Source organism: Prosopis cineraria, unplaced genomic scaffold (genome assembly GCF_029017545.1).
Source record: "Prosopis cineraria cultivar Desert tree isolate PC_DT_omini unplaced genomic scaffold, ASM2901754v1 PC4, whole genome shotgun sequence".
NCBI classification, from domain to species: domain Eukaryota; kingdom Viridiplantae; phylum Streptophyta; class Magnoliopsida; order Fabales; family Fabaceae; genus Prosopis; species Prosopis cineraria.
The window spans coordinates 13,921,455-13,946,954 of NW_026555335.1; the positions used below are offsets into that span (position 1 = coordinate 13,921,455).

The window sequence follows — 25,500 nt, forward strand, 5'->3', positions numbered from 1 at the left end:
CTTTTATAATGTTTTGTTTAAATTTTTTTAAAATAATCATAATCTAAAAATATAAATTTTTGATTTTTAATAAGTTACCTAAGTAGGTTCTAAAAATAATCAAATGCAGTGAATAAAAAAAATATTTTAAAAATGCAAGGCATGTGAAAATATCATAATTTTTTAAAATAATAAATAGTTAGGCATTTTTATAAACATAAATCAAGAAAGATATCACAAATTTAAAATAATTAACTAATAACCAGTTTTTTATTTTTGTAACCAAACATCAAATAATATCTGGTTTTTAATAAATTTTTTATTTTTAAAAAATATCTAAATATTTAAAAAAATTACTTACTCCTTTTGTTAAAAAATATAAGGCAGTTTTAATCAAATCTCACCCCTAATAAAGTAGTTACCTATTTTCAATAACTCTATTTTTCTATATTTACCCTTATTAAACACCCTATAATAAATATAAAATTATTATCAAAGGGGCATTTTTTTTTTAAAAAAGGCAATGATTATATCTTGAAAGACTAAAAATACCTTACATTTTTAACATTTAACTCCTCAAAAAATAATTTTTTTTAATGGAGGAAATTTTTTTTAACCCTGGAAATAAGAGAAAATAAACCTTTCTTCTTTTTTGATTTTTTTTTTATTTTTTTTTGTTTGGTTCTTGAACAAGAAGGGGGGTCTATCATCTCACACTGCCCCATTAGATAACTAAATTCCCTTCAAATGCTTTCTTTCTTTTTTTTTTTTTTTTGAGCAAACCCTTCAAATGCTTTCAAGAAGATAAAAAAACATCCTAATGGAGAATTGGACTCTGATATTTGAACATGTTCCAAGAAATTACAATGCATGGATTCTCCCTGTCGGTGACATACAGTTTCCTCCCCCCCCCCCCCCCCCCCCCGGTCTGTTGTATTTGAGAGAGAGAAGTAGAGGGAAAAAGTGAGGATGATCAGAAGAGGCCAAGTGGGGATTTTATTTTTGCAATTTTTCTAACATAAAGTTTAGATGAATTGAGCTGGACAAAGACCAAAATATATTCTAAGTTCAATAATGCTTATAAAAATATTTATAATTGCTTATCATAGAAATAGTGGGATTTGAAATTCTTATCCTTGTAAGATATGTGTCGTTTGGTCGCATGCAGACTAGATCACCCTTTGATGCTTTTGACTTTGTGCAACGTTGATTGTCCTTGTCCAACCCATTAGGTTTTTTTTTCCCCTTATACAAAGCACTCCATATATATATATTTTGGTATTAATGAGTCAGATTAAGCAATGATTAGATTTGATCCTCAATCTTACTTGAGAAAAAATCTGAGTTGCTTAAGCAACTGGTATTTTAAATAAGAATAAGAATAGTAAAAATAATAATTATTGAGGTTTTGAAGGGAGAGGTGGGGTGGTAGAGCTTGTGAACAAGGACGTGTGGGATTAGTTATTACTTAATCGATGATAGTGATGAGCTCTCTCATTTTCTGGCTCATGGTTGAGGGTCTTAAAGGCCGTTCTAGCTGCACAATTGCTCAAAAGTTTTTCTGTCATGCTCATGCTGAAGAGCACCCCAACAGTATTTAAGTTTGTAATTGAACGTGTCAAACGAAGGGTGGAATTTTAGCTGGGAGACGTGTTTATATTAAATAAATACATGTTTGATATATAAAAAGTATTTTTTTTAATAAAGGACAAGGAAAATATATTTAGAAAGAAAAAATAGAATAGATGCATTTTCATTTCTTTTCTAGAAAACATTTTTCTACATACCAAACATGCATTGTCTCTTATAAAAATATACCTATAAGACTAAATTAACCCTTAAATTATTTTTTTTTTTTGGGGTTTCCCAATAATATCCACAATCGGCAACGATGACACTAATCTCTTAAGAAATTTGAACATTATTTAAGGAGTTGTTAGTTTAATTTTTATAATATAATAATCTTTTACAATGTGTTTTGTTCTCTCGCTCTCTATTTATTTTTAATTTTAGAGTCAGTTTGTCTTCCTACTAAATAATTAATTTATTTTTATTTTATATGGCTATTATCAATGTTCTATTATCTATATCAATAAAATTTAATAGTGTTACCTTTTATTATAAATTTATTCTTATTTTTATTATAAATGGAAAGAATAAATCAATAAAAATTATTTTTAAAAACTAAATCGATAGCTGAGACAACTTTAAAAACAAAAAGTTGCATTAACTCTAAATATTTGATATTATCATTTTATGTTCGTATATAGTTTTATAATTTTCAATATAATTATAAAAAAAAAATGAAGTATTTGAAATTTTTAATGAAATGTTTTAGCAATGTTAACAATTAAACTAAAACGTAAGTTTTAAAAATAGAAGAGGGTTCTATATAATTTTAGCAAAATAGCAGGAGACATTACTACATTTTGCTCTTAATTTAAAATATCAACACACGCAAATATGTCTCTTTGGCGCAAATAAAACAAAAAAGCCTGACACACACAAATAAGTAAACATGGGCCTAAAGGGTGTGTGGAAGAGTCTAGAATATCAAGGACAAAGCTGGGCGCATTTGGGCCTCTGTTTTTATTTCATATTTTATTTATATTATTGCATAATTAAAGAAGTAGGTTTAACAGAAAAGATTAATGTCAAACATAGTAAATCAAGATTTGAAATCCTATTAAAAAAGATGTTCATATTTAATATCTAACACTATTTAAATAAAATTGACTTTAATAAAAGAATATCTATGATAACAAAAAAATTATATGTGCATGCACCCCCCTGTCTCTCTCAGGCTAACATCCCTCTTAATTTTTATTTCACATTTCAATAATCCTATGTCTTAATGTCTCAACTGGAATTATAATCCTTTCCATTTACAAATTAGGAAGCAAAGATGACTGACTTTGTGCATACAGAGCATGCTCTAAGCCTCAATTCAATTTTTGTTGATCCATTATATTGGCCCATAATTAATTCTTGGAAAAATATTATTTTTAATCCTTATAATTTTATTGAGTTTACTTTTAGTCCATATAGTTTTTTCCCAATGTTTTCAGTCTCTATAAATATTAAAACCATTGAAAAAAGGGAAACTATAGAAACTTAAAACAAAAAAATAAAAATCAGTCAATGTTTCTGAAATTACATAGATTGAAAACATTAAAAAAAATATAGGGACTAAAGAAAAAACCTAATAAAACTATAATAATTAAAGATTATGTTTTTATTTTTATTTTTATATAGCTATCTGATTAGGTCAAATTCAAGCATTATTAGGCTTAATTAAAGATAGCTCTTTCAAAATGTTTTACGCATTTACATAGATTTGAATTCCAAATCTTGCACTTAAACAATTGCAACGTCTTCCATTGAGACCAACGGCTATTATAGTGAAAGAAATGGCATTGTAATTATCCTCAACTTTGCTCTCCCTTTATTCTCTTTTTTCACATACTTGTAATCAATTTTCTTCTCAAGTGTATGCATTTTTAAAATTTCGGTGTTTCTTCTTGTTAGCTCACTCCGCTATATTATTGTCGCAGATTTATTTCACAAATCCTCACAGGATTGCTTGAAAATTAGCTGAAAGAAAATGTCAAATTGGAAGCATTGAATGAGTTCTCTTATTGCAGCACAGATATATCTCATATAATATATGTATATTGTGCTCGCGCGCACCCCGTAATTAGGTCTATGTCATTTCACTTGAAGGATTTACCAAGGCCCCGATTAATTTGGGTCAAGTTTGGATTTTAGGTACAGTTAGTGATTCAAATAGACTGAACTTATTTACATTGGGTTTAATTTAAGTTGAATTTATTTAAATTAATTTAAAATATTCTATCATATAAAAAAAGTTAAAATAGCCAAATCCAACCATAATTGCTTGGGTTCTGGAGCTAGTCCAAATACTTAGATTATTAAATAGTATTTTATTTTATTTTTTATTTTTATTTAATTTCAATTTTTATATTATTTTATTAATAATAAAAATTTGACTATTTGGGCTAAGTCTATTTTGATTTGAGCTTGGTTCAAAGTTTTTCAAGCTTATTTAGATAGTTCAAATAAGTTTGGAGTAAAAAAAAGTTTTTAAACTCTCAAACTTGGCCCTAAAATTTTTTAGTTTATTCGAGTTAATCCGTTAGGCTTCGTTCAAATTATCTTCAGGAGGCAAACTTTATCACCAAGTATTTGATTGGATTTTTAGGATTCAAACTCGAAACCTATAATAGAGTTGATACAATCTTTGTAGAGAGAATTTTGATAAAAGTCCCTTGACCATACTTATTTAAATTTAATGCTATTAAATTTTTGAAATTTCACTACAGTTTAGGGTACTAATTTAATATTAAATTTTTAATAAAAATAAAAAAATTCATTTAAATTAATATCAGAACTGTCCTACTTTGTTTATTTTTTTACTTATGAAATAATATTCATTGCCCTACTTCACTTGTTCATGTTTTTGGAATGAAATCAAGTAAAGGTCTAGCAATGAACAAGTAAAGTAAGACAATGAACAATAATTTATAAGTAAATGAATAACATACAATATAAAAATTAACAACTTATTTTAAGATTATTTAAACATCTAAAATGAAAATAAGTTAGGTAAGGCAGTTTAACAATATTCCAGAAGTTAATTAACAAATGAAATAGGAAAGTTCTAATATTAATGTAAATGAGAGGCAATTTTGTAATTTATTTTAAAAATTTAACATCAAATCAGTACCCTTAAACTGCAGTATAATTTCAAAAATTTAAGGGTTTTGAATTTAAATAAGTGTGGTCTGCAAGTTTTTATTGAAATTCTCCCTTTAGCTTTAACTAATCTGAATTCAAGCATTGTGAAACCTCGAGGATAGCTCTCCCAAACATATTTTCTTCACTCTCATCACCTCAAAGATCGAACCTAAGAACTGATAGTCAAGAGAACTCAAACTCCTCACCATTTGTGTCAACTTGGGTTGATCATCTTTATGCCATCTAAATCAATTGAGCGGTGCATAGTTAGGAAACTTTTAACGTGCTTGGACTAGTAGCAAGGAAGTTAACCAGAGGTTTGCTCACAAGCTAACAAATGGAAGTGCGTTCACGTAGTCATGGGCTGTCTAACAAGATCACTTATTTTAGGTACACTTTCAAATTTCAAATAGGAGCTACTATTTGGTGCTGATTTGTACCTTTTAATTTATCTCAAAATGATCTCTATATTTTAATTTAAATTAATTGTTAGGTATTTTTAATATTTTATTTATTAAAATAAAAATTTATAAAAATTATAAAAAAATAATATTAAATCTGTACTTTCAATAGTACATTTACAAAATAAAATTTTTGAAAATTATAAAAATTTTTATATTAAATTAGAACACTGACATGATATATGCACTACTCAAAGCATATCTAGTAGTCAATTTGTAAAATTTAAAAATTTTAATATTAAATTAATCAATCTAAACTAAATATGAATATGCTGGATTGATGATGAAAAGATTTATTAAAAATTTTAAATTTAATAAAAATATAAGTAAAAACTTTAAACTAAACAATCCATATCTCATCAAGGATGATGAGTAATGTGGTAATCATCCCCCATCGAAGGCAATCTAAATTAAATATTAAAATTTTTATTCTAATAAAAAAATTGAAACATTTTGATATTTTCTTTACAAAACATAATTTCAATTTAATTCTTGATTCTGCAGTATAATTTCAAAATTTTTTGGGATTGATTTGAAATAAAATCTCATCCCTAATCCTATAATGAAAGTCCCCCAATTAAAATCATCCAAAAAACAAATTATGCACAACTCCAGGGCTACTATGAAGTAACAATGAGTTCTGTCTAATTATATATATTGATTGTTTTGATCTTTCAAATTTTTTTTCTTCTTTTCATTCAACATGATGTTATTCATGATCAGATCCCGACCTACATTAAAGAGATTTCTTGAACTCTAATTTCCTTGCAGTTGCCATTGCCAACCACTATTTTAGCATCACAAATATCCTTTTGTTTACAAATTGACATCAATTTGAATCAATGACTGCTGTTTTCTACCAGGCAAAGCCATTTAATAAAAAAAAACCATTAATTTAATAATTTCATGAGCAACACGTCAAGATGTTGGAAGCTTCTTTCCTTCCAAGAAGGACTTGAACAGAGTGAAAGCTCTTCTCGGCTGAAACAATGGCACTTCATGCCCTGCTCCTCGTACTACTGCAAAAGTTAGGCCATCATAGACCTCTGTCCATCCACCTACCTATATAGACCAAAAGAAACTTGGAGAGATTGGTTCTACTTCTACAATTGAATTTAACTTTTATTGCATGTGTCTCAATAAACTTTGAAACAAGTTTGGGAAAAAATTACCCGTCCACCAGAGTACCATGGATACCAACGAGTATTAATCTTGAGGTTGAGACTATTGAGGGAAAATCTAGTGGCAGTCACTGGTACCACTGAATCTGTGTCCCCACTGCAGTATTGTAGCAAAGGTATTAATTATTGAGATATTATTGAAAAACAGGTTAACTTGCCAGTTGAACCGGTGAACTGTTAAACCAATGTCTTGACCGATTTAATGACCGGTCCAATTTTCAATACCTTAAATGTAACATTGAATTGTCTCAGAAGTTAACTAAGGAAGATTGCTTACAACATATCAGCATTTTGTATGTTACCATATTTTAAATATAGATTTCTTACATAGATTTGATATGAAAAGGACAAATGAGGTTTATTCATAGTGTTTTGCAGGAATCAATGAGTAATATTCATAGCTTCATATATAAATTTTGGTCTCATGGTAGTTGTTACTTTTCTTTAGTGGTTTTAAGTTAAAACTATACCTGAAAACCCAGACTCTCAAACCAGCCGCAATTAACTCTTTGTAAATGGGCAATACAGAAACTGCAGAGTCATTCCAGTATTTTAAGAGCACATCGCTGTTCAATCATCAAAAGGTAAGAAAACATTAAACTACTAATCTCAGAAAACTTCGAAACAAAGAATATCATTATGAATAGAGAACTGTAAAATAGCAGACCTGCATGAAGTCCATTTGTAAGGAATGCCTGTAACATTTGCATGCATTGCTTTTTGCACTTCAGGGAGATTATAGTATTTCTCTGCATAATTTTCAGTGCATGGATCATACCCTGAAATCCTATGTAAAATTGTACTCTTGAGCCTCAAGTGCCGCACAGTACTGCTACTGTTGGTCGGGCATGTAGGGGTATAAATACTGTACTGATCAATGCGTCCAAATTCATGGTTAATAGCATAACGCACAGTATCATCACATATTTTAGATGTTTTCTCTGCCGTGAAATTGCAGTGTGTGAGGATAGTTTTGTATGATTTATCAGATATCATACAATGGCTCCACCAATATGTCACAGTTCCAATCCCATCATAGTAGTTGTCTGTCACAGCATTTCCCACCTGCATTTTTCCAGTTACAAGTAAAAATGTTAAAAGAAAAGAACAAAATGTGATGGAAGCAAGGTAAAAGTATGTCTTTTGGTATTGTGGCTAAGGGTATCACTAAGACTTTTCTTGGACAATCCCCTCTTTGGAAAATTTTAACCCCTTTTTTGGAATGGAAGCAAATTGAGAGAGAAAACTAGGAGAGAAAATTAGAAGAAAAAGACATTTTCCCTTCATAACATAAAGTTCTTCCTTTAGTTCTCCCCTTCTGTAACAGAAAATCAGGGGAAAACAAGGGTAAAAAATGTCTTTTTCTTTTAATTTTCTCACAGTTTTCCTTTTCTCTCATCCCTATTTTTTTTCCCATTCCAAACAAAACCTAAAAGAGCAATTCTTCATATCAAAATGCTGTATTCAACATTTTTACTTCCTCAATACTCTCAAAAAGAATTGAACTTTAATTGATAAGACTGACACCTTTTTTATTAGCTACCAAGAGTATATTAGAGTAAGAAGAATTGACTTACAATGAAACCTTTGAGATTAATGATCTGAGGATTGGCTTTATTATAATGATAGATTTTTTGAGCCAACTGGGGAACATAGTGCCCTAAACAGAAGAAAATGGAATAAAATGTTAACTTCTGCTTTAATGATAACCAGCTAAAATTCTGCAGCACTTGTATGATAATTGATAGGCTGGCAGTATCACTTATCATTCACCTGCATAACTCTCCCCGGAAATGTAGAAGTCTCTGTACTGATACTGTGGGAATCTTGACATCCATCTGACTAGAAAATTTAGAGCATCCTGAGCTGTGTTTCAAAATTCAGAATTCTCATATTAATAACTGAAAGTAAATAAAAGGGTTCATAAATATTGACAAAAATGAATGATGTCAATTCAATAAATTCTAAACATCAAAATCTTACCTGTCCTTTCGTCCCCAGAAGTTTTGAGGTCGGAGCTTGTATTTGTGTAGGAGAAACCTACACCAGCAGGTGATTCAAGAAAGAGAATATTTGCTTCTGAAGACAACCAAAAAGAAACTTATTAACTCTTCAGAAAATTGTCATTCTTATAAGAATGGGCTAATAGGTTAGAAAGAGAAAAAAAATTATCTGAATGATGACCGTTACCTCTGTTCCATGAATACGTGTTAAGATACAATGAAGAACCGGTTTTATTTATCCGGAATGGCCCAATTTCCTCTGATGCCCCATATGCCACTGATGAGCAACCCGGCCCTGAACAAGCAAAAAGTTACAGGTCTGGTTAATTTAAGCATACAAAATGTTAATTCAATTCTTGGATCAGAGGAGTAATAAAATGCTTGCATGTGTTTTGTACGCTGTTATAAACCTATGAGAGTGGTAAGAACGTACAGACGATGAGAAGCACAGTTTAATCCATATGCTAGAGAAGAGATATCATTGTTTTGGTTGCAAAAAGTTATGTATCAATATATGATATGAAATCTCTAACAAGCAAGACTTCCCATTATTTCTTATGTAAAAATTATAAATTCCATCTCCACTGACAAAGCAGACCAACTTGTTTAACTGCTTGTTAGGCATACATAACAATAACAAGCTTATCTTATTAGGTGGGCTCAGCTATATAAATTACATAATATCATTATACTCTATCAAATTCAACAACCAAACCTTTGGATATGTTGTTAACCAAAAGTTATTGAGCATTGTCTTTGGTCTTCCTTTAGAGGGTAGAGGAAATAATCTAGAATCTACCACCACATATTAACTTATTTTATGCTTGCTAGGCATAATGATTTTAAATTATAAATAATCTACAATCACATATTAACATATTCCAGATAAAATACAAAAGAATGTATGTAGATCAGCTTATATCCTATTCATCTCTTTATAATTTCTTTTTTGACGTCTTTCAATATATATTATATAAATTTATTCTTATTATAGACATGCAAGATACAAATCTGTAATGATTCATCATTTCTCACCTATTTAAAAAGGGGCCAAGAATTGCCAGATAACAAGCAGCACTATTTTGTGAGGCATGAGCTGTTCGCTACATGTTATCTGATAAAAACCAACTAGGTGACAAAAGTTAAAAATTATTCACTAACCTAATTTGAGAAGGTCTACACATGACAGACCAAAGCAGAAATGTGAGCTAGCCTTGCTAAACTCTTGATATCTACTACCTTTTATTTGACTTGTCAATTTCACAGACAGGTAGAAGGCAACTTTCACTACCTTGAATTTCATCAAGCATGAATCATTACCGTGACAGAGACAACGACCAACAAGAAAACAAAGTTGTTTGGTTCACACATCACTGGCTCCAATTTATAAAATTCAAACACTACTAGGACTTAACAAATTGAAACCTAAAAACATCTGGGTCACAGAATTTCAAGTTGCCCTTGCCCCACACAAGCACGACGCAGAGAATCAAGCATGTCCACCACCACAAAGTCCACAAACCACCATCACCAATCCTTTCTGGGCTCTGGCTACGCGTGCTTCGAAGAGGGGAAGAGAACACAGTCACACAGTAGGGAAAAGGGTTGGGGGGGGGGAGAGCATCTTTGTGTAGGGACAGGAGGGAAAAGGTAGTTGGCTTTGTTCTTGTTTGTTTTTGGCGGAGATGTGAACAGAGAACAAAAAGAAAAGTGAGGAAGAAGAAGAGAAAAGGGGAAATTGGAGGCACTCGATGTGTTCTTATTGGTTTTTGGAGGGTAATGGAGATTGATCCAAAAGGAGGACCAGACGTCAGGAATAGAAGGGAATAAAAGCTCAAGAAAGATACAGACAGAGAGAGATCACGAGGATTCATGTGGGTAAAATTTCTTTTTTATTTTTTTGCTGATTGAAAAGAACTCATAGTCATGTATACACTGTGCTGTTTGTATATTCAACAGCCAGTTGTCCTCTATTTCCATCAGTTTCATTTTTCAAACGTCTTCTTCCTCAGAATCAGTGACAGCGATAAAGCGTATCTTAGCAGGAAACAACACGTATTTGCTTATGTGCGCAATAGGGGGACCGGGGAAGCCAATAATATATTCTTGGTCAAAAGAGAGGCCAGGCATCTATACATGGAATGGAACATGATATTTGCCATCCAGTCCCATTTTAAAAACATAAATAAATTGAGAGAATTAGTGAAGTATACAACTCTGTTTTCACAACTATTTTCCTGGCTTTTGTTTTTTTTCATTTTTAAAATAGTTCATATTAAAGTTTAAAAAATACAAAAGTAAGCCTCGATACTTTTTTTGCATTCCGCTTTTAATTTTTATAGTTTTATTTCATTATTTTAGTCCCTTTAATTTTATCTATCCATGATATTAATCTCTGTAATATTAAAAATGCACACCAGGAAGATGGCCGAGCACTAGCAGAATAAATTTAATTGAAGTACTTAATTCGGTGAATTCCTTTGATGCCACAACGCTGATACGAAAATAAATTGATGAGGTTTGATTAAAACTGAACGGTGAAGGGAAAAAATCTTCCGTTTGTATTTGGCTCAAATAGAATATAAAAAACGAGGGCAAGCACAACTAGGATAGAGAACATGTTAGCCCAGAAGTCTCAATCATCAGAAGATGAAAAATTAACAAAGTTAAGTACATATAAGTGAAATTAACTCCGTGAGTGTTAAGTCATGATCCTTATGTGTATTTTTAAAATTATAAAGACTAACAATGTAGACAGATCAAATCAAAGGAATTTAGAATAATGGAATAAAACTAAAAAAAAAAAAATCAAAGTACATTGGGCTTCTTGTTGTATTTTCTCTAAAATTAACAAGGCCAAACCTTTTTGACAAAAGAAATCACAATACATTCTGCATTCTATTTTAAAAATCAAGAATAAATTATATATATATATATATATATTATTTTTAAGAAAAAATTATAGAATTTACTCACAATCAAACATAAGATTTCCTTCATTTATAATTATCTCCATGTCATGATATATATATATCTATAAGAGAGGACACTACCAATTAAAATTAATATAAATAATAGAAGCTCTCGTTTCATAAATAGGTAGCTAAAGTTTCAAACTTTAATTATTGTGTATGTAACAATTTAATTGAAAGAACCTAACTCCTTAATCTTTTTTGGGTAAAAATAAAGGGCACATGAGTGAAGAAGCTAAAACCAAGAAGGTGGAGACAATTAGTGGCGATATAGGAGGGGGGAAGGTCAGGTGAGAGGTGTTTAATGGTGGGCTCAAGGACAAAACTACTCATACATACTAGTTTGGCAGATTTATAGCTTAGAGAGAGTCAACAATAGTTGGTCACTTGTAATCCTATTCTTTTCAACCGTCCTATTACCATAGTCTTGTTATTATTATACCACTACTGTACTGCCTAGCTACCCCTCATCAATATATCACTAATCTCTTTGTTTTTTTTACTCTTCAATAATCACTCATCACCACATCAAACTCATCTACTTCACTGCTCAATACTTCCCTTGATGTTATATATAAGTTACATTTTAAAAGAAGTTGATAGCCCTTTTTTTTTTGTAAGTTATTTTACAAAAAAAGAGAACTATTAATTACTTTCTTTCAATTTTACCATTTAGAGCCGTTTGGATTTCATTGAATATAATTAATTTTAATTATATTAATTATTTTATAACACAATTTATTTGAAAATTATTTTTTAAAAATTAATTTTAGCTGTGCAAATTATCATAAAAAATATTACTTTTTAAAATTAAATTATTGATAAAGTTATATTTAATATTATTAAATTTGTTAAACTTTATTTAAGAGATAAAATATATTATTTAACAGTAAAATTAAATTTATAAGCAACTTTTTAAAGATTATTAAAAACGTAATTCTAGTTCAATAATTAATTATCAACTTTGTTGACTGTTTGAGTAATTTTTTTCAAAAATCGATTATTTTGGCTCAAAAGTTGATTTTTATTTGAATCCAAAAAGGCTGTCAGTAATTTTCCTGAGTAGAGTAAAAAGTCCAGAGGGGAATGAGTTCTCTAAAGTTGAGAATTCGTGGATTTCAAAAGGTTTGTTTGTTTTTTCCTTAAAAAAAAAGGAAGATTCCATAAAAATTCAGGAATATTAACTTTAGATTATTTAAATTTATATATGAAAGATATAATTTAAAGATAATAAATTTAATACAAATAATTTTTGTGCAAAAAAATAAAAAATAATTTAATTTTTTAGATAATAACAATGATATAATTACCTTAACTAGGTTAGTCTTTTGTACAGTAAAAAAAAAAAAAAACTCAACCGTGTTCAGCATCCGTTACCTCAATGCATAATAATCAGTTATGGTCAGAAAAAATTTGAAATATCAGTTATGGTCATAATAATAATAAGCTCTGTAATCATTTTCGTTAACTGCATGTATGTATGATGGTTGAGAGCTACAGTGAGAAAGCATCACTGTAAAAGGCAAAACAAAATAATAATAATAATAATAAAAAGCTTTCGTATCACTTTCTGGCATGAGTAATAACCAAATATATACAAATGATCTTTGAAAATGAATAACAATGGGTTCTTACTTACCTCCATTGAGCCAGAGAACAAGAGGCTTTGTGTGAGGGGAAGTGTAAGCCTCGGTGAGCCAGTAGAACAGTGCTCTGCCGTGGTGGTCGTCGACGGTGACGTAGCCGGAGAACTGAGAAAACGGGACTGCCGGCTGTCCAGGGAGGGCCCAGATTCGATCATCCTCTTGCGAAGCCAAAACTGTGGACAGGCACGACAGCAAGAAGAAGAAGAAGAGAAGCAGAAATTTGGTGTTGATGATCAGTGCCATTAATATGAATGGTCAAAGGCTAAAGTAATAATAAAAATATTGAATATTAGATTAAACAACACAGAGACAGAGAGGGTGAAGAGAATAGTTTTTGGATCTGGGTTCTCTCTCTGATGTGATATTGTACTCAGAGAGAGAGAGAGAGAGAGAGAGAGGGGCTAGAGGGTGAGATTATTAGAGGAAAAGAGAGGGTATATATATTGAGGAGGTGAAGATGGTGATGCCACAATTATAAGTTGCTGCCATAATAATACAAAGAAGGGTACGACTTGTATTTCTTCATTATTCTGTACAACTGCCTCCAAGTTGGCTTTTTCCCTGTGGAGAGAGAGAGAGTGCGAGAGAGAGAGATGCATGGTCCTACATGTGTTTATTCAAACTCTAGATCACAATCCCATGAGTAAGTTCGTCAAACTCATACATACATATAATATATATGATTTTTTTTTCCTAAAAAAATGGGGCTTTACAATTATTTAATTAAAATAGAGTGAGGGATGTGCATATATGGCAATTGTTAGGTTCTGAATCCTCTCATCATCCTATTTCTCATTTTCTTCTCCTCATCTTATCTCCATCCATAAATAATAAAAATGAATTATTCATATTTAATTGTTTGTTATCAATAAATTTAATTGTTTTATAAAATAATTATCATATAAAAATAAATAAATTTAAATTGTTAAAATTTGACTTGCACAATTCACAGTTGTGTACTGTTATTAATACAAAATTAAAATTAACTTTAATTGTTGGTCGATCAAAAAATGATAAAAATTTTAAAAATTATAGAAATTAATCAAAATATTACAAAAAAAGACAAAAAATTGTTTAATAGGACCCAAAATTAGAGATAAGGACAAAAATATAGAATTAAATGAGGATATTTGTTAACAATAAGGGTCATCTTACACCACTTTCAAAAATTGAAGAACAATACACCAAATATAAATTTAGGGTCTTAAATGCTCTTAAACGTTAATTTGACATTTAACCCAATCTAAATTAGTCTTTAGTAATATCGAATGCCAGAAAGTCATAAGAAAAGGCTAAGATCTTAGGTGGCATTTGCTTCAAATTGTAGGATTTCTAGAAATAACTTCTCTTATATAGTAATCACCATTTTAATGTAAGCATGCTTCTTTAAGCTGTTACTATAGTATAATCATGTTTAGTTGACAATAATCATGGGAATAATCTCTCCCATAATAATCATCATTACTTAAATATTGAGAATTTAAATTAATGATATTACCCATGTTAATCCTCATTCTCCCCTCTCTATTAGTACTCCATTGTTTTCCTTTAAAAGAAAAATCTATATTTAGTCATTATAATTTCAATTCATTTTATTCTATCATGTGATGTGTCAAAACAAAATCATCACTAACAATAGTGGGGCAAAAGTATTTGTTTTCTCATCGCTATATTATTATGTGTGTGTCATGTATTCATACATATTATATATCTATCTCTCTCTCTATATATATATATATAAACAAAAATTAATTTAATGTACATATGTAAATATGTCAATATTAATAATTTTTACTTTTCATGCACAAGAAGTAGTTTTGAATGGACTCTATAGATAAAAATAATGACAATAATACTTGAATATTGGATTTCTTAAAAAATATTTTATTGTAATTATAGGCATAGGGAGTTGGCGGTGATGAACATAATTTTGTTGGTTTGTTTGACGGATAAAGGTTGTTATAATAAGGCAATGCAGGCATTAAATTTGGAAGCATGCATGTGTGCATGGTGGCTTTATTATTATATCAATTGATTTGATAAACGGCCGGTCTCGCATATGAGAGTTGACTGGCTTGATCTTGATCTTTTAAATAACATAATATAATAATAATAATAATTATTATTATTTATTTATACATAATTTGAAGCATTTTCACTTTGTCAAACTAAATGGTTGGCTCCTACACTCGTGCATTAAGTTTCATGTTGACTTACTTTTCAAAACCAATTTTTGCTTATACACTTTAATCAGTTTTCAAAAAGCTATTGTTATAATTAATTTGCTCCTGCTACAGTTCACATGATTGAAGAGACATGCTACTTTCCATCCTTAATAAAGCAAATTTTATTTTATTTTTCTATTACTCCCTCTATTAAAGTGAATCCTATTTAAAATATAGTTAAATATTAAATGTGAATATTTTTTTTAATAAAATTTTAAACTTTGGTTTAGGAATTGACCCTTTTCTCAATCTATCCCCCCTTAATAGTTTTTTTCTTTTTAATATAAAGAAAAGTTAACTAATTAATTATTTGTTAATTTTACTGGTTGTTTATTCATTATAATTTGAATTCCTGAATTTAATATTGTTATTAATTGTAAAGAAGATTAAAATTAAAAAGTTACATTGTACAAACATGTTAAGAACTGTAGTCAAAATTTGTTAATGTTAGCAAAGATCTTAAATTAATTTTTTTCTCTAAATTACTCTCATTTAATCAAGGTCATTAAATTAACGTACTTTTATGAGCTTATCTCCATTGAAAGAAGTTAGGAGAGAATTAAAAAGAGTTGTGCACAATGAGTACTAAATAATAACTAATGAATATTTTAATAATAGGCCTGTTTGTTTCATCTTATTTTATAAAAAACATTTATTTTTTGAAAAAAATAATATTATGAGTTTTCATGATATATTTGTTTAAACTTTTGAACATAATCAAAAGTTGAAAAAAATGTTATATTTTGCAATGCCAAATCACCCTTGAAAGTATTTTATAATTTGAAACGATCCTAATACTCCCCACAAACTCAAGATACTCTTGAATTGGTAAGATCATGTATTTGCTTAATTTGAAGTCTCAATATATCATACTACTCTCCCTCAAACTTATCTTGAGTTTGTAACAACTTGTATCGCTTGATTTGAAAAATGTATGGCAGTGAAAGGCTTGAAAAAGGCCAAATACAAACTTGGGTGATTCTCTTGTGCATGAATAATAGATTATCACTAAACAAAATCTTGGAGTGATACTTAGAGGATGAATCACTAGATAGAAAACTAGTGAGTACACTACTAGAAAATAAGGAGCTGTTTGAAATTATTTTTATTTTATTATTTTGAGAACTGGTGTTCTATAGAACATATTATGAGAATAAAAAATAATAAAAATAAGTATTTTTTTATTTTTTCTTATTTTTCAGAACAATAATCACAGAATACCTAAAAGTTATTTTCATTTTTCTATTCTCCAGAATAATATTTTATTTTTTTGTTCTCCAAAACACTTTTTGAAAACACGTTACTAAACAAATTTTTTTATTCTCTTATTTTGGAGAATAGAAAATTATTTTTAGAACAGGTTTTTAAACAGGCCCTAAGCTTTTTGCGTTGCTAAATAACATCGGTTTTATAAAAAACCGTAGTAAAAAAAAAGACAGTGGCATAAATGTAATTATCTGCAAGAGTTTTAACATCGATTATATAAAAAAATGATGTAAAAAAGTTTTTTCAATGTCAGTTATACAGAAAACTGACATAGAAAACTTTTAAAAACAAAAATTAAACTTTTCATGTCGGTTTTTCTGAAAACCAATGTGGAAAACTTCACAAAAAAAATTTGAACTTTTCATGTCGGTTCTTTGGATAACCGACGTGAAAATTTTTTTTTAAAATAAAAATAAAAAAATTATAACTTTTTACATTGGTTTTTTATAAAAACCAAACTGACATAAAAGGTTCAAACAATATCGGTTTGTTTCAATAACCGACATTGTTTCTCTTTTTAACTGATTCAACACCCTATTTCGTGTTTCAGCGTCTTTACTCTTCTGTTTTCTTAGAAAACAACTCTCTTACACCTATAAATTGTCAAAAAGATCCAACCTTTCACCATTGTTGCCGTTGACTCATGCCATTCTTTGTCAGTTTGCTGCCATCTGCCATCTACCATTCTCTGTTCACCATTGTTTGTTGTTTTGAGTATTTTAGAGGTTAGTGGGTTTCTTATGGAGGTCCTTTTCTACATTTTCTTTCCTTCCTTCTTTCATTGTTGATGATCTTCTTCTAATATTTTTTCTTTTTAGGTTCTTCCATCTTCCTTCTCCTCCATTATTTGGTTGGATGACTCTTCAGATACTTTTTTCCTTAACCTTTTTAGATCTAAAAGTGAACTCTTCTCTTTTCTTTTTTTCTCACTTAAAGCTTTCACTTTTATTCTCACCTTGCCATTTCAACTTATAGATGTGGGTGATTCTCATCTTCTTTTGTCTTCCTTTTTCATTAGATAGTCCTTGCAAACTCCACTATAAGTCTTTCTTTTTGTCAATTTTTATTGAATATTGGTACTATAGATGGTTGATTTAATTAAATATTTGTATAGTTAGGTATTTTCATAGATGAATTCGTGCCTTCAAATATTTATTTTAATTTTTAAATTTATATTTTATGATAGTTGGGTATTTGTATAAATAAATTTGGGTATTTAAATTATTTGAATGCTTAGTTAACATTGCCATTAATATTGATTAATTATATATATATATATATATATATAAAGGTTTTAAATTCTAGATGTATAGAAAAACAAACAATTTTTTTTTAAAAATACACTTTTAACAATGATTATTTGCAAATAATCATTGTGAAAAGTTTTCACAACGATTTTCTAAATAACTGCTGTTAAAAGTTTATTTTTTTAAAAAAATTATTTTTATTTAGAGACTTTTCACATCGGTTATTGCAAATAACTGATGTAAACCACATCAGTTATTTTACATCAGTTATTTGCAATAACCAATGTGAAAAGGTAATTTTTTGCTTTCCTTTCTTTTACTTTGCTCTCTAATAACTGATGTAAAAAGTTTAAAATAACCGTTATTAAAAGTCATTCCAATAGTAGTGGTAATTCTCATGGAATAAATTACTGAGCTAGAAAACTTGGGAGTGATTCTCAAATAAATGAACAACTAGGTGGGGAAACTTACGAGTAATTTTTTGGGAGGATGAATCATTAGGTAGGAAAATTTGGGAGTCATTTTCAAAAGGATGAATCACTTGGCAGGGAAACTAGAATTGAATCATCAAAATTCTAAAAGCAAAATAAAGAAAAAGGGCTAAAACAAACTATCAAAATGGTTAAGCTGGCTTCGGAGATGGATTGAGGGAAAGTGCCCCCCATATATCATATTGCCTATAGTAAAAATTTTATTTTATTTTCCTTCGTAGGATGGTCTAAAATAGATTTTGGTCCCCCAACCATGAGACTTTGGATCCATCCTTGCTTGGCTCTGGTATCATGAACGAAGTAAGGAGAGGAGAAAATAGAGATAGGAAAAAAGTCATGCCCTATTGATATGATGAGCTTGCAATATATAAATTGTCCTAATAATAACTAATAAATATTCTAATAATATTTAATGAATACAAAATAATCTCTAAATCTAAACGGAATAAATCTTAATAGATAAAAAATCTAAATGAAATAAATCTTGATAAATAATATATCTTAACATCCATTAAACAAAGGATATTTTGAGTCAAAAAACTGATTTTTAGAGAAATTTTTCATAAGCCCATGGCATCATGTCATCAATGCTCAGTTTTCTAAAAACATGTCATTTTGCACTAGTTCAATTGAATAAAATATAATGCATCATTATTTTTTATGACTTTATTTTTAAAATAAAATACCTTTATAATTTCTTGTACTTGATTTTTTTTTATCATCAGCAATGTCAAGATGTTTTTAATTTATTGAATAGAATATAGATAACCTGGTGTACCAAATTTATATAAGAATTTCTCCGATTTTTAAGGGACTTTATATATATTAGGGGACGAGCAAACACTCTAAAAAGATTTTTATAAAACGGATTGAAAAGATCATATAAATCTGGGAATTCCTGGCCTTTATCTTTCTTCAGTTGTGTAAACTGGGAAATTATGAAAGATGCAAGTTGATTACATTTCTAGAGAAGTATTTTATGCATGGCGATAGTGGCTTTTCACTTAAAAACATTTAGAATTTTTTCCGTTTTAATTCAAGGGAATTGTAATTTATTTTAACTCTCTGAAATTGCAAATTTTGAATTTATTAAAATTTTTATTTTTAAATAATATAAAGAGGTTAATATTTTATAAAAATAATAAAATGAAAAAAATATAAAAAAGAATTGCACAAAAATTCATAGATCTCAGCAAAATTTTCCTACTTTTGTTTTGTATCAAGTTATTAACACTGAGACATACTTACAAATTGGCCCTTCCATGAATTATCTTTTATATATATATATATATATATATATCTCTCTCTCTCTCTCCCCCCCCCCCAAAATCATAATTAATACTTCTCATTCCAATTTTTAAAATAATATATAATTATTTCTCAGAAGACAATGCCAAAATGTACGTGACATTAAAGTCAAAAATGCCAAATCGATTTAAATTAGTTCCTGGGATATGATGTCATGCCAACGAGGCATAAGTTAAGCGCGATGATAATCACTAATTAACTTGTCCTTTACTAGTTTAATAAGAATTTAAGCGATTAAACTAAATAAATAATGATACTCGATCAGAGAGAAAAGCACACAGGAAAAGACAAGAGGAGGCGAAACTAAGTGTGAATTGTTCTCTGATATCACTCAACATTCATAGACAGTAAGAAGAGTATATATGCACAAGGGAAGGAACAATACGAGGATTATTCTACAATAATTACAATGAATGAAATAATAAATACGGAGATTTGGTAAAATGTTATCATGGGAAAATTAATTACCCAGATAAAACAAATCATATAAATTATAATTAATTAAATTATAATTAACAATTACTACAAAATAAATTAGTTTAGTGTCTATGTGGAAAAAAATGTTAAAACCATAGTTTTTGGGTCAAAACATGTTTTGCTGAGAATGATTATCAAAAAGCATTTTGAAGCTGTTGAGAATTTAGATGAGATAATTAGATATTTGATCTCAATAATATTGGTTTTATCATGGTTGTTAAATTTCTTGAGTTTAATTATTCCTTATTACTGTTTTGATGGGTTAATTTAAATGTGCAAGTATTTGATAATCTAGAGAAGTATACTAATTAAGAAATTGATATACGTACTTAGGATTCTCTAGCACAATACATTCTTCAGGAGATGTGGTTAAAATCTGAATTTTGAGTTCCAGTATAATTTTAGTTAATAGTTTAGTTTGAATAATGGATTATAAATTGTGATTAGTTTTTTTTGCCAAAAAATTGTGATTAGTTTAATAGTTTAATTAGTTTAATTTGGATGTTTAATAAATGAACAAATAGCTCACAATGTAATTGGATTTGTTTGTGTCTATAGTTTTTGTTGGTTCTGCTATTTCTGAAAAATAGCTCCAGTAATGAATGTTGCTGGTGATATTGTACTAACATAACAGACTGTATTTTATTTTATATAAAAAAGTAATATAGTATGTCAATTACTTCTGGACTAAAATGGAGTAACCTCCCTTTTATTTTGTTAAAATTACATAGACTCCCCCTCTATTTTCAAAATCTATGCTTAAATTCAATTTTTAACACTACTAGAAATATTCTGTTAAAGATTTTAAAATATTTAATTTTTTAATTGTAATTATATTAAAAATTTTAAAATTATTAATTTACCCCTATGATCTAATGATCTAATTGTTTGGTATCTCCCAATTTATTTTTTAAATAATTAAGTATGTCAATATTTAAATAAATAATTTAAAGTTTTTGTGTTAAAATTAACAAAATTTAAATAAACATAAACATAGATTATATTGAATAATTTATTATAATAGATTCTTATTGCATAATCTTTTAACCATGTTTGAATATTATTTTAGCCAAATTTTTTATTTTAAAAATTAATAAATAAAAACATACATAATTAAAAAAATTAAAATATAAATAAAAAATAAGAAAATATATGCATTAATTTTTGTGGGTAATTTGAATGATTTTTAAACAATGTCCCAATATATTTGACTTATTTATCAACTAATGGATGGGTGGATAAAAATAAAATATTAAAAAAAGAGAAGATGTTTGTAGTTTGTAACTCTTCATATTAGGAGATATTCATATAAGTCTAAAAAATATAAACAATATATATTTAATTAAGGTGAAATAGAGGGGATGTTAAAAAATTTTACTCTTACTTATGTAACAGATGTAAATTCACTAATCTATATATCTTTAGTAATTTCTTGTAATTGATGTAGATTAAGAGACACATCAACTGACATAGACATGCACTTATGCCTCTGGTCTTAATTATAGGATAGATGGAAGATTAATTTTGATCCTATTTATCAAGAAAATTTAGTGAGAAATTATTTATTCCTCTCTAGAATGCCAAATTAGCGAAAAAATTGGTAAAAAATGTTGATTTCATAGCTCAATTTAAAATTAGTGAGGAAAAATAGTGAGGGATTATGAATTCCTTTGTAAAATAAGATAATTAGCTAATAATTCTATCCCTAGCTAATTATTGTAAAAAAATTAACTTTTGAAAATGAATTTGAATTAGGTATTTAGTTATTTTCATTTTAAAAATAAAAATTAAATTTAAGAATTAATTAAAATATTCATAATAAAATTATTTAATATTTTTTATTTCAGGTTCATTTTCCTAACAAAAATTAATATTTTATTAAAAATTATAATACAGAGAGTCATTTAAAGATAAATATAAATCTAGATATTTTTATTATTTTAATAATTGAAAATAAAATATAATATACATGTGTATTTTTATAAAATATTGTTTGATATATCTGTGTAGTCAAATGATATATATTTAATTTTTTATATAATAACTGCAAATACATTTTAGTTCAATTGATAAAAAAAAGAATATAAAGATTTGAAGGTAGGTTTAGAGAGCCTATTTTTTTTTTGCAACAATCCCTCATTGATTTTCCATTTAGTGAGGGATATATGTCATTTAACGATGGATTCGTCCCTTGCTAAATTGATTTTTTTGCTAGTTGGGTATTTCATTATTTTCTATGTTCATCTTTACTTTTTTTTCTTATTAAATGCTAGAAAAAATTATTAAAAATAATTTTTTATCCTTATTTTAGGGTAAAGGTGAAAGCTTATTAAATTTTAAGATATAATTAATAAGGTTTAAAGGTTTTTTATTTCAATAAAACATATTAGAAGTGAGTTATAAATAGGGCTGGAGTGAGTATCTACATAAATTTATTAAATAATAACCAATGCAGATTACTATAATTTACCTAAGTTTCATATTTGATGTAAAGACATATGCTCCCTCTGGTCCCTATTATAACAAGACAAGTTTAACTATATCACCAAAATCAAAAAAATGTGGTTAAGTTATAATTTTGTTTAAAAATAAAATGAACTCTCAATTTTACTACTATTTAAATGAAAATTTTTAAATTTTCCTTACATTTTTTCCATAGTTAATGAATTTAAATATGGGTAATATTAAAACAATATAATTAATATTCCATTAAGTGTCTTATATTAAATGCCAAAAAATCATTTTAGGAGATGCTCCATAACGGACATAGGAGGGAGCATCTACTGCCATATTATTATATAAATACACGTCCCTTCAAGGCTTCAACAAACAATATAATGTTAAAAGTCCTCTACAAACCAAGTAGAAAATTAGTGGAACATGTAATTAAGTGGAAAAGTTTGATGATGGAAAAATGGTAATATTGATCACGCTGAAGCCATTGAAAAATTGTCACATTATTTAGAGGGATTGACATTGATTGTCAAGTCAAATTAAAAGAGGCAATTAATTAGTATAAAAAAAAGAGGTAATGAATTAATAAATATTAATGTACACATTGGCGTGACTAAGCAGAATGAGAGATTTAATATAAATCTATATAATCAAGGGCCCCAATGAGAATAGCTAAGGGTGAGCTTCATTGGTTCGGTTCGGTTCAATGTCAAAATGCATAAAACCGACCAATTGAGCAATGCTTAAATTTTGGTTTAAGTCAGATTAAACTAGTTGATCGAATAGGCCAAGATTGAACCAAATTTTAACAACTCAATTTCGTTATTTAATTGAAATTTGGGTTTTCATGAAGGGCTACTTGGTTCTATGTTGCTATTTTTTAATCCACTATATTTTTTTAATAAAAAAACTAATAAAGGCATATACATACTTACATACATATATATATATATATATATATATGAAACTTGGATCGCATGGACCTTGGACCAAACCCACTTCCTCATAGGAGAGGGGACTATCCTTTGGACCTTGGACCAAACCCACTTCCTCATAGGAGAGGGGACTATCCTTTTTTTTCCCCCCTCTTATTTTCTCACCACTTCCCCCATCTTCATCCTTCATTAAAAAAATATTTAATAAAATAATATGAAGGGTGAAGATTGGGAAAGTGGAGAGAAAAGGAGAGAGAAGAAAAGGAGAGTCTCCCCTCCCCTTCCTCACTGTGAACTTAAAAAAATGAATTTGAGGTGGTTTTTAGTATAAGCTGTTGTTCTTATTATGTCATTAATTTGAGCCTCATTTATAATCGTTCATCAAAGACCATTATGTCTGAAGAATCCAAAGCTCGTGTGCAAAATATCTGTGATCACTCAACATGACCCTGCAAGATTCATGGCATATCAGATAATGATCTCATATTTACTCAACGATCTTCCATACCCAATCAGTTCAAGTATTGAAGATCAAGTTGAGTATGCAAGTGGCTTGACTCCTTTTACGAAAGAGCCGGGCCTTGTCTTAATTTGGGCATATTGTTTCAATTTTTGTTTTCTTTCAATGGTTTTGGATTGACGTTTTGTTTTAGGTCTAAACACAACGCAAATGGTTTAAAAGATACTATTCATATCTTATTTTTTATATATATACAACAAGAGAAAAATTAAACAGCAATATTAATATCATGCTACAAAATTAAATTAAAGCTAAACCAGGAGGGAAGTGGAAGCCACATGAAACCCAATAACACATGAAAGCGGTTGCTTTTGCCAGCACGTCAACAGTTGCATTAGCTACAAAACTACTCATGTCTCGCTTATAAGAAATTTCACAAATATAAAAAGTGATCCTGATTACAAGATGTCAAATAAAAAAAGTGAAACAATCTTCCATTTTTGGAAATAATAACGCGACATTGTTTTTCTTTAATTAATAAGAACATAATTGAAAATTTTGGATATTTTTAATAAATAAAAAAACACAATAAATTTTCTTAAAATACATAAAAAAATGTCTCAAATATTTTGTAAATAAAAATAAGTTTTTGGAGAGCGCAGGGGGCGAAGGAAAGCCCGTGAAGAAGTGGGGCGGCGATGATGGTGGGGAGGGGCGTGAGAGAGTGCTCACGAGATTGCAAAGGGCAATCTGAATTATGAAAAACAGGCCTCTCTTCTCAAATTGATAAAGCCAAATTGCAGAGGAATACAATATGAAAATACTTGGTAGACATAAGTTTGAGAATACCATCTCAATTATGCATCTTTTTAGGGTTTCAAACATAAGCTGTTTATATATATATATATATATATTTATTTTTTAAAAGTATACACAAAATAGAATAAAATAAAATAAAGTAATAAGCTATATATATAATTTATAAGTCACAATATATATACACAGGATAATTTGATTGGCGTGATCTATTTGATTTTAAAATTTATAAGTTGAATCGAACCAATCAACATGAACTTTTTAAAAAAACTAATTAAATTAAATCGAATAACCGAATGGATCAAACTAAATAGATCAAACTCGATTTGATTTGATTCGGTTTTATTTTCAGTTTCAATTTAGTTTTGTTCAACCCTAAGAATAATAGATTGGTCATTGACTCATTGGTTTTGTTACTATAATTAATTTTAAAAGAAAAGAAGGAGTTGCATGAAAAGTTTGAAACTTTGAATCAAAGACGAAATTGCTATAGCCTATATAGCTCTCATTTTCTCAGTGTCCCTTCAATTATTATAAATGAATCTCTTTCATTAATAAAGTGATGGCTCTTCCGATCCACTTAATTCCAGAAACACAAAACATTAACGATTACTGTTCTTTGGTGACAACATAATTCTACACGTGCTTATATATATATATATACACATACATATATATACATAGTACAAAGTCAGACAGAATATGATGATATTGTGGTGATGCATGTCGTAGAAGAGGGACTATATATATCTGTACCGCACATGATGTGCCCACTTTCTGCCGTTTCTTTTACTGTTTCCATGTGCCTGCATGCCTCCCTA

At 28.6% G+C, this 25,500-nt stretch overlaps 1 protein-coding gene across 2 annotated transcripts; it reads right to left on the reverse strand.

The window, feature by feature from the left end:
* Positions 1-5,943: 5,943 nt before the first annotated feature.
* Positions 5,944-13,410, reverse strand: LOC129309950 (serine carboxypeptidase 24-like). Of its 2 annotated transcripts, none has more exons than XM_054951737.1 (9): positions 12,994-13,410; positions 8,570-8,677; positions 8,363-8,458; positions 8,153-8,245; positions 7,957-8,039; positions 7,047-7,444; positions 6,850-6,945; positions 6,371-6,476; positions 5,944-6,260 (listed from the first exon to the last, which is right to left on the reverse strand). In XM_054951737.1, exons 1-9 carry the CDS (start codon positions 13,241-13,243, stop codon positions 6,117-6,119), a joined length of 1,374 nt encoding a protein of 457 aa, XP_054807712.1. In that variant the 5' UTR covers positions 13,244-13,410; the 3' UTR covers positions 5,944-6,116. The 2 variants fall into 2 exon arrangements, with proteins under 2 accessions (XP_054807712.1, XP_054807713.1); XM_054951738.1 differs by lacking the exon at positions 12,994-13,410 and adding an exon at positions 9,808-10,621.
* Between the last annotated feature and the right edge of the window lie 12,090 nt (positions 13,411-25,500).

Coding starts and splice junctions, on each gene's coding strand:
- LOC129309950 (XM_054951737.1), bottom strand. CDS start 13,243: ATGGCACTGATCATCAACACCAAATTTCTGCTTCTCTTCTTCTTCTTC. Junction 8,246..8,362: donor TTCTGGGGACGAAAGGACAG/GTAAGATTTTGA, acceptor TTTGAAACACAG/CTCAGGATGCTCTAAATTTT. Junction 8,040..8,152: donor TTCCGGGGAGAGTTATGCAG/GTGAATGATAAG, acceptor TCTTCTGTTTAG/GGCACTATGTTCCCCAGTTG.